This window comes from Neltuma alba, unplaced genomic scaffold, assembly GCF_004799145.2.
Source record: "Neltuma alba isolate B1F8T4 unplaced genomic scaffold, ASM479914v2 tig00008069_pilon, whole genome shotgun sequence".
Lineage (NCBI taxonomy): Eukaryota > Viridiplantae > Streptophyta > Magnoliopsida > Fabales > Fabaceae > Neltuma > Neltuma alba.
The window spans coordinates 26,016-36,133 of NW_021634939.1; the positions used below are offsets into that span (position 1 = coordinate 26,016).

The 10,118-nt window shown below is 34.4% G+C and overlaps 1 protein-coding gene across 2 annotated transcripts; it reads left to right on the forward strand.

Moving 5' to 3' along the window:
* Positions 1-769: 769 nt before the first annotated feature.
* On the forward strand, positions 770-8,341 carry LOC114753679 (S-adenosylmethionine carrier 1, chloroplastic/mitochondrial). 2 transcript variants are annotated; one of them, XM_028942380.1, is made up of 12 exons: positions 770-874; positions 1,445-1,551; positions 2,140-2,222; positions 2,763-2,839; positions 3,501-3,591; positions 4,562-4,615; positions 4,701-4,796; positions 5,118-5,207; positions 5,451-5,502; positions 6,941-7,002; positions 7,101-7,181; positions 7,781-8,341. In XM_028942380.1, the coding sequence occupies exons 2-12, from the start codon at positions 1,452-1,454 to the stop codon at positions 7,922-7,924; spliced, it is 930 nt and encodes a 309-aa protein (XP_028798213.1). In that variant the 5' UTR covers positions 770-874; positions 1,445-1,451; the 3' UTR covers positions 7,925-8,341. The 2 variants fall into 2 exon arrangements, with proteins under 2 accessions (XP_028798213.1, XP_028798214.1); XM_028942381.1 differs by lacking the exon at positions 770-874 and adding an exon at positions 887-979.
* The last annotated feature ends 1,777 nt before the right edge of the window (positions 8,342-10,118 follow it).

Below are 10,118 nucleotides of genomic sequence, written 5' to 3' on the forward strand. Positions count from 1 at the left end.
ATGGAACATGTTAATTTTTAGGGTCTTATTGTCATCAAGTTTTATTTAAAAACTTATCGTAACTGTGTTTGGGAGACATAAAGCTATTAGTTTAGAATTGAAATTTGTTAACTATGTGATTGAAATTATTAATTTTTAAAATTGTATTGTGATTAAGTTTTACTCAAAAACTTATACAAGTTTGCTATGGAAATAAAAAGTTATTAATTTAGAATCGAAACGAATCAATTGCGAAATGAAATATGTTTTTTTTTGTAAGTATATGAATATTCCTATTAAAGATAATCATATTCGAGGCACTGATAAACACTAAATGCGGACACTTCTTTTAGCGGGATTTGAATTTTGATTCATCAAGTTGTGAAGGACTAATACTTTTACTAGACCCAACTTCTATTGATCGAAAGCCTACTTTTTTAACTACATATTACTTTAAGTATGTTATTTTTTACGACAATCATATGATATCCAATAGCATTAGTCAATACATTTTAAAGGATTAGCTTTTTTTTTTTTTGGTTAAAACCAACCTTGTTAGTATATTTTTGGCCAATTAGTATGTTAAAATTATTTTTACCTTCATTATATATCACCTTCCCATCGGCCCAGGTAACCCAAATCCAGTTGAAACCCATTGACGGAAAAGTAACCCGGAGGAAGCCCAAAATGAAACCTAAATCCAGTTGAAACGCGATCAGTTGGGTCCATTCATATGTCCAATAAATGCAAAGCGTGACGTCACAAATTTTAGAAACCCAGCATAAACCCCTTGGTGTTCGAACGTATCAAACGGCTCTCAGTTGAAACTCGATAGTTAAAATTGCTGAATTCGCAACTAAACAGTCATATCTATTTACCGGCTCCGAAAAATTTGGTTTGTAATAGTCAGATATCACTCCTCTCTTTATTCAAGATGTGATATTTGTACATGTCAAAAAGTTCGCGGATTGATTCGCTCTCACTGGGAATAGTTGCTCAAGTTGTGATTACCTGTCCTCAGCTTATCGTCAAATTTATTTTATGTGATCTTCTTTGCAATTTTAGTATTTTTGCTGTATAGTCTTCCGGTTACGATTATCACGTGTTAATTGTCCTCTGTTTTGAGAATGTAGATAGATTATGATTGATTTTATGTCTACTCTTGGATAAAATTCACCTGGGTGTCTCCTGAAAAGTCAAATTGAGGTCAATTATTGCTCAGTTACTGAATATGTTAGGGTTGGAATTGCGTTTTCATACGATTGTTGCCCAAGCCTTCGTCATGGTAGATTTTTCAATTTTTGGGTCTTCTCTTTTTATGAGTATAACCTGAAGGAGCTGTATAGTGGTATTGCATGGAAATAATCTCAAGCTTATGATTGACTTATTCATTGTTTTTGATTGTATCATCTTATACTTTATCACCTTTCATTACCTATCGCCAACAAATGACTTTTCTATACAGATGCATTATGTCTGATATGTCGGCATCACAAAAGAAATCAAATAAGTTGTTTATGTCGCTCAAGGAAGGAGAGAAAAAGCCATTTGACCTTTTACGCAGTGTATATGGTAAGTATTGACATTGAAAGTACACAAGACACCTAGAGGTTAAAGACGATGCTTGAAGTCAATGAATTTGAGATGTATAAAGTTTGTCCTTAATTTTCTTAAGGCATCAACTGAGATGCAATGCAAATAGAAGCATTGCAAACTGTGTTCCCTGGAGAGAAAACTGTGATCAGGAACACACACGGAAATCTTTTCCAATAAATTTGTCTCTAGTGTTTCCTTGGGGAGGTTCTACTAAGGTGTAGATGGATTATTTTTGATGCTGAAGGTTACAATTCAATATTCATTGTTGTTGCCGTGTGAATAATGTTGTTCTTTTTTTAATCCCATGACGATGCAATTCTTTATGTAACCTCAATGCACCAATAACTTACTTATTGGTATTAAAGTAGAAAGTCGGCTACTTTGAAAATCTAAATCGCCATATTAAATATTTACATACCTTGAAAATTTTGTTTTGCCATTGATCACGGTGACCTTGTTCTGTGTTCCGGTGCAAAAATTGAAATTAGTCAAATATTACATTTTTTTCAATCCATCTCCTTAAATATAATGATGTTCTCCATGGTTTGCTAATGAAATTTGCAGACGGGTGCATTGCTGGAGGTGCTGCTGGTGTTGTTGTAGAAACAACTTTGTATCCAATTGACACTATAAAAACTCGACTCCAGGTGCTTCAAGTTTATTGAGTGTAATTTTTTTTTTTTTTTAAATACTTCATCTCTCAATAACTTGTATAAATTTACACTTGTACATTGTTATCCATGAAGTATCAAGAGTGGTTGTTAGTCTTAAAATGCTGAGGCATAACACTACTTTCCTCATGTCGATTACAGTGTGGCCATCACAACTGGTTTCATATCACAATTTGAACTCTGTGAATGTCATTAATTACTTTTTAGATAATATGTGGTTCACATTACCCTTATAGATGACATGTGAGACTTTGTCGACATGGAACTTTGTGATTTCATCAACCATGTTTTCCCAATTTCTGATATTTTATTTTCCTTGAACACGAATGCTTGATTAACAGTCATGTCATTCTGCACAAAGTAGTTTATTTTTACTTTCAATCACGTGCTTTTGCTGTTTATCCCCTTGCAGTCATTGACCATTTGACGTTGTCTATGTTCAATTTCTGGTTTGCCCTTCTAATATGCATTGTTAATAATTTTGTTTCAGTTATTTTACTGTTTTTCTGATAACAGGCTGCCCGTGGTGGAGGGAAAATCATTTTAAAGGGTCTATATTCTGGATTGGCTGGAAATCTTGCTGGTGTCTTACCGTGAGTAAATGGTTTATCAAGTAATAAAAAAAAGTAGACTTTTTATTTCAAGTTTTCTTATATGTCATCTCCTACGCAATCTGTATGTCATTATTTTAATGTTGATCCTTTCAATCTGTAATCTGAATGTCATTTATGATCATTCAGCACCTCCAAGGTAATAATTGATCATAGCTTACATGTAATGAATTCATGCTATTTATTTTAAGCTGCTGTTTTTACCATTTAGGAGTTGACAAGCAATTTTTATTTGTCCTCAAATCGTCCCTAGCTTTCTGTAAAGATGGTTTGTGCATCATATTTGAATCTTGTATAAAATTGGCAAATGGCATAGGGGCTATCAATTATTGTTATTTCTGAATATTAAACTTTCCCAGGATACTTCAGAATCCACGGCTTGATTGCTTTTTATATAATACATATCATATCGTAGGTTTAGGCACTACAATGTACAATATGAATAAAAGTCATTCTATTTTACTGTGCATGTGCGCAAACACACATCATGTAAACTGAACCTTTTCTACCAATATTTGACTTGCGAGAAAATCACGTTGGCCTTTGTAAGATCTCTTAATCTTTGGCAATAGTAGTGGGCCTAGCTGATTGAATTGCATGGTGCTTATGCCTGATAGACCATTCTCTCTCCCATTCTTTGTAGAGCGTCTGCGATTTTTGTTGGTGTATATGAACCCACAAAACTGAAACTGCTAGATTCCCTGCCTGGAAATCTCAGTGCTGTTGCTCATTTTGTAAGTTGGTTCCATATGAAAAAGGACAATCTATTTGTTATTATTGAAGCAATAATATTTAGCTTGCAGCTTGCACAACAGACACTTGTGTGAGAATAACATTTTTTACCACTCCACTTTTTATTGCCTTCTAATGAGCTGAGATATATCCTAGGATAAACAAAAAAAGGGCGACAACAAGTTTCACCTGTGAAAGTGAAAGTGAAAGTGTTAGCGAATCATTCCTTAATATAATATGAACTGTAGGAAATCTGCAAAGTATCAGTCAAACATGTATAATTATTTTGTTAACAGTTCATCATGGAGATTCATTTTGCTTTTATGTTTTGCTAAGACAACTGACTTTTGCAGTTCAAATGAAGTCAATTGCTTTGTATGCTTTGTTTGACATTGTAAACTTAAAAATTATAGCTTTGACAAGAAGTACTCTTTAATCCAAAGTAGAGTAATAAAAGGTATTGGAAAAAGCAGGCAAATAAATATATGGAAGGAAATAAGTCCCCTGACATAAAATTTGTGGCTTGTGTTTAAAAATTACAAGCAATGAATTTTAACAGCATTGCACGAAAACACAATTTGTCTGTCTTAAAATAAAGAATTGGTTTTTCAGACATGTTAGTGTGTAAGAAACCATTTCTGACTAACAAACTGATGACAATGTAGAGTTTTTAGGCTTAACGTGTTATTTACACCTCACAATTTTTAATTAGACTTATTTTCTGTTAAAATGAATGAGTTATTTTGTTCCTAATATTGAGACCTAATTTTGGATTGATGTTAATATTATTAAGACCGTATAATGACCCTTATGCCCTGTACCTTAAGTGCAATATTGGATTATTAATAACACGTCTTAAATTCTTAGTGCTTTGTTTTGTTTAATTATCAGGGTACATATAAAAGTATCTTGAATGCACGCATTTGTGTATGAGTGTGTGGTTATTTTAATAGTCCTGAGCTCAATATATAGGTTGCAGGTGCCATTGGTGGTGTGGCTTCTTCTCTTGTTCGTGTTCCAACTGAGGTAACTAGCCTTTTCTCTTATATTGTCATATTTTTTCAAACTTCCATGAGCTTGGAATTGAATCAATTGATGACAATGCTTATAGGTTGTTAAGCAAAGAATGCAAACTGGACAGTTCAGTTCAGCTCCTGCTGCTGTCCGTCTCATTGTTGCCAAGGAGGGTTTCAAAGGTCTCTATGCGGTATGTAGCACCTAGTTGCAACTGGCATGTTGTAGGAATGACCATTTAAGCATTTGTGTATTACAACTGATTGAGTAGATTATTGCAGCTGTAACTTGTCCTAGTAGATATTCTCATTTCATTTTCTTATTCTGGAAGAAATAAAACTTTGGATTGGTTTATGTCAAAGTATGTGTGAATATGTTGATGCATGCTGGACTATGATGACAACGGCAGTGCCATCTTTTGCTGATCTATTTAGTTATCATGTATAGGACCATATGCAAACCTTGCTCTTGTTTTGTTTGCCTTGACTTACATTTTATATTCCTGACATTGCAGGGATATGGATCCTTCCTGTTGCGAGATTTGCCATTTGATGCCATACAATTTTGCATATATGAGCAGCTTCGGATAGGTTATAAGTTAGCGGTAACAACATATATGAGTCCTCTTGGTTTTTAAGGACATTTTGATTGGGTTTAACTTAGCTGTAAATGAAATTTTTGGTTCATGCCATGGAATATTTCACAAAACTCAACCGAATATGTTCATTGCAACATTGCCATCAATTTAAATTACTTATGGGATGTGGCATCATCTTGTGGAATATTATGGTAATTTAACATTGTAGAAAGTGGTAATTGTTAATATTTGGTTTTGCTCTCTCTGCAGGCCAAAAGAGATCTAAATGATCCAGAGAATGCTATGCTTGGTGCTTTTGCTGGTACTTCATTTCCATTATTTTTTGGGTTGAAACTTGATAGTATATGCATGACTTTTTTTAACGTTGTTATAATAACTTTTATTTTATTTTTAAATCTTGTGTGCTTTTATTGTCTATCTTGTTTCTGCCACCTTCTGGAGCTCTTGTCAAATTGTACAGCTGACTTTCTGTAGAATTTCTAGCTGACTTAATGGTAGAGGATGGATGTCATAATCAGTAAAGTTTCCTTTTCTTGATTTTGTGTGTTTGGTTTTGTGTTGGAAACCATCAAAATCATGTTAAACCAGACATGGACTTAGTGTAAGAAGACAAGTTGAAGCAGTATGAGAGGCGCTGTCATAGTTGTGGCTCAGGTAATAATGTGTATGGCTGTTGCTCGAAGACTACATTACAATGGAATATGGTAGAATGCTCCAAGACTAAACTGCTACTTGCTTGTCCCAGTCTACATTAGAGTATGACAGGACCGTGTGAAAATATGTCAAAATATTTGCACTCTTGAATTGTTGCTGAGACTTCCAGAATGTGACCTATGTTACATTAGGACTTCTTTAATAAATGAAAATTATATGTAAAAGACTAGACGTATGGATAATGAGGTTGTAACTTGTATCCTTAGGAAGTATTGCATGAATTAGTGAGGCCCAAAACTCCCTCTAGGAAATATCACGATAAAATTCTCAATCATGTATTGATACAGCTAACAATTTCAATAAAATAAAGTAGATCTGCGGAATTTATAAAGTTTTGCTTGTTAGAAAAGGGTGAGATGGAAGCAAAGTGCTATACCATTCATGCCATATAGGATGAATCAAAATGAGTTGTAGATTACAAGGATAATATATTAAAAACTAAAAGACAAGGGATTGAGTCATATGTGAGACAAAAGTTCAAGGATGAGTTGCCAATTGAAAGATTGAGTTACCTCTAGTCCCTAATATAGGTGCTGATGGGGGGTTGAATTTTATTCTAAATATAAAATTTTAATCCATTTTGTCTCTCATGTTTATTATTTTTCCGAATTTAATTTACTTAATTTATAAACTGATATATAATCTAATGTCGCATTAGGATATTTGAAGATTATGTCACATTGGTTATAACTACCTAATTATTTTAAGAAGATTAGGTCACATTTTTTTATAATCAACAAATTTATCTAATTTTTTTAATTTATCCAAATTAATTACTTATCTCTTATATTAAGGATGGAAAGGAGCAATTAGTTGGTTTCCTTTGTCTTGGGATGAAGATGGGAATATTTCCTGGTCATTGTTGAGATGCGTTCCACTTATTGTTTGTTTGAACTTTAAGTTGATAGAATCTTATTTACATGCCTGCTGCAAACGAGAAAATAATAACTTAGAAATTAAGGAGTTTATATAACCGATGGGTCAGCTATGTCGAAACTGATAATGGTTAATTTGATAACCTGCAGGTGCTGTAACAGGAGCAGTTACAACTCCTCTGGATGTTGTAAAAACCAGATTGATGGTTCAGGTTTAGATAATCTGTCCTTCCTATTACTCTCCATGAAAAATGTTGGTAAGTGGGTTTGGCTTGCTTTATGATTTGACATTTGTTGTGCTTCTCATCAGGGATCACAAAACCAGTACAAAGGTATTAGTGATTGTGTGAGAACAATAATCAAAGAAGAAGGAACTCAAACTCTCTTCAAGGTATGACTATTTCATACTATGCAGTGTTAACATTGTTTTTTTTTTTTTAAAAAATCATACTTTGTAATTCTCTTTGTTATAATCAAATTCCAAATGGTATATACACACAAAATGATGCGTCTGGTTTCATATTGGATCCTGAACTTGTGACTTCGGTGGATTTCAACATAAAACCAGATATGCTCTTGGATACATATCCTGTGCATTACATAGAATATGAGCAATAAATTGTACTATTTACAAATTATGAATAATGTTAATTAGTGTCAGATTAAAAATAGGGTTATTACAATGTTAGTTCCTTTTTTTTTTGCCAACACAATGTTTGGTCCTATTGTTTCTTGCAAACACAATGTTTGGTCTAGATTCTTATTAAAATATAGGGATTAATGTTTAAAATGGAAAAAAATTTCTTGAGGGACCAAAACTTATTGTTTGAAATTATAGAAACCAAAACTAAAATGAGGGTAAACCATGAGGATCAAACATTGGGTTAACCCCTTAAAAAAATAATACATTGATATGTTGATTCCAAATGGCTCACTTACAAAAAAATTTCGCTATCCCTTTTGTTTTATTTCCCTCCTTGTTCCTTACAGGGTGTGGGGCCAAGAGTTTTGTGGATAGGCATTGGAGGTTCAATTTTCTTTGGTGTTCTTGAGAAGACAAAGCAAATTCTTGCCCAGAGGCACCAGCAAAATGAGGCCGAGAGGCCAGTTTCTCCTAGCTCCAGAATGAGCTGATTCTCTAACTCCACTAGTTTTGTATCATCCACGCCCTTATATTTAGAAAATTCATCAATTTCTTTAACCTTAATTCGTATGATACCATTCCTAAAGAGGGTGGAGAAATGCAAGTTCGGCTGGAATAACCTTGTGCACGTTACGTTTTTAGCCCAAAAGGCTCGAGGGAAGATTTGTTGAGTAATAACGTAAAAAAAGGGCCCCGATGTTAGATTTGAATTGTTTAAAATAAGTTATGCTCCTTTTTGTTAGAGTAACATCAAAAGAGCCCAAGCCCATCACTGATGCAGGCTATTAGTCCAGCCCATTTCCATAGGGCTACGTGTCCCTATTCTCTCATGTATAGCCTTTATATATCAAGTACTGTACAACCCTGCAAATCATTAAAATTAAATGAAATATTCAGATTCTTATATCTCTTTACTTTCGCTGATTACTTTCTTTGCCGCGCTAAGGCTTTATGCCTTCTTTATGTTATTGGAGCCTTAATCTCTATTCTTATGGCGGAAGGAATGCCTATTCGGAGCTCCTTGGGAGTTCTTCTATTAGCACTATTTCAACTCCCTCTTTATCTTCTACCTCTTCTCCATCTCATTTTCTTTTTATTAAACTGGACAGTGATAATTATGAAATCTGGAAAGCTCAAATCATTCGATATTTGCATGGACAACAGCTCTTTTCTTTGCTTGATGGCTCCTCTATGGCACCAGCAAAATCTTTATCTGACAATACTCCTAACCCAGCTTATAAGAAATGGTTTTAATAGGATCACTTTGTGCTTTCGGTTTTAATTTCTTCTCTATTTGAACCCCTTATTGGGCAAGTTATTAAGAGCAAGACTGCCAAATCCATGTGGCTTGCTCTTGAATGACTATTTGCTCACAAATCTCATGCTAGACTTTTACATTTACACAGTCAGCTCACTAATCTCAAAAAAGGTTCTGAATCCATTTCTGAATATTATAAGAAGGTTGTGATGATTGTTGAATCACTAAGTATTGCTGGTAAACCTATTGATGATGCTGATTTTGTTAATTGTATTCTAAATGGCCTCAGTTCATAGTTTGACTCTATTGTTGCTTCACTCACTGCCCAAACTGGAGTTTTATCTCCTGAAGAAATCTTGAGCTATTTATTAATTCATGAGGCCAGACTCCCGTCTTTGCATACCTCTTCTGAAATTATTGCCAATTTGAATACAAGAGTTCCTAATCAGTATCAACAAAAATTTTGAGGCTTTTACAGGGAAAGAGAACGTTCTGGTCGCTTTTGTTGTTACAGAGGTTATAGAGGATGTGGCTGCAAAGGACGCAGTGGAGGAAGAGGCTATGAGGAGGATGAACAATGTTGTCCTTATTGTGATAAATAGGGACACAGCTCAAACGTGCTATTACAAGCCAACTCCTCCACCTGCTTCATTGGCTCAAGCAAACTATGCTACATACTCATTTGTCCCTAACAGTACTTGGTACTTTGACACTAGTGCTACAAATCATATGACCTCTCATATGTCCAACCTCAACCTTCACTCTGAGCCATATAAAGGGAGTGCATCAGTGCATAATAGTAATGGCACCCCCATGCCAATAGCTAATCAAGGTTCAGGTCAATACCCTATTTCTTCTAGTAACCATTTTCTCTCTGATCTTCTCCATATTCCCTCTATTTCTAAAAACTTATTCTCTGTTGCTCGTTTTTGCCTAGATAACTTTGTTTATTTTAAATTTTATTCCTCTCATTTTCTTATGATGGATCTTCACATAAAGCGACTTCTTCTTCAAGGACCAACTAAGAATTTTCTTTATCCTTCACCTGTTCAAATTCCACAAGCTACTTTTGGAGTCAAAACATCAGTTGATCAGTGACATGCCAGGCTTGGACATCCAACTTTTAGGATTATGCGTCGAGTGCTCTCCTACTATTCCCCTCTAAGTTATCTGTCTTAGTCTATGTCATGTCCCACTTGTAATAAATCCAAGAGTCATGTTCTTCCCCATCCCTTATCTCCCCATCGACCCTCTTTTTCTTGTTTTTAGTGATGTTTGGGGCCTTGCTCTTGTGTTATCTTTGTCTGGTTTTCATTATTATGTATCGTTTATTGATGATTTTACAAGGTTCACCTGGTTCTATCCTTTGAAAGCTAAATATGATGTCTCTCATGCTTTCTTGCTTTTTCTGAAGCAAGTAGAAAATT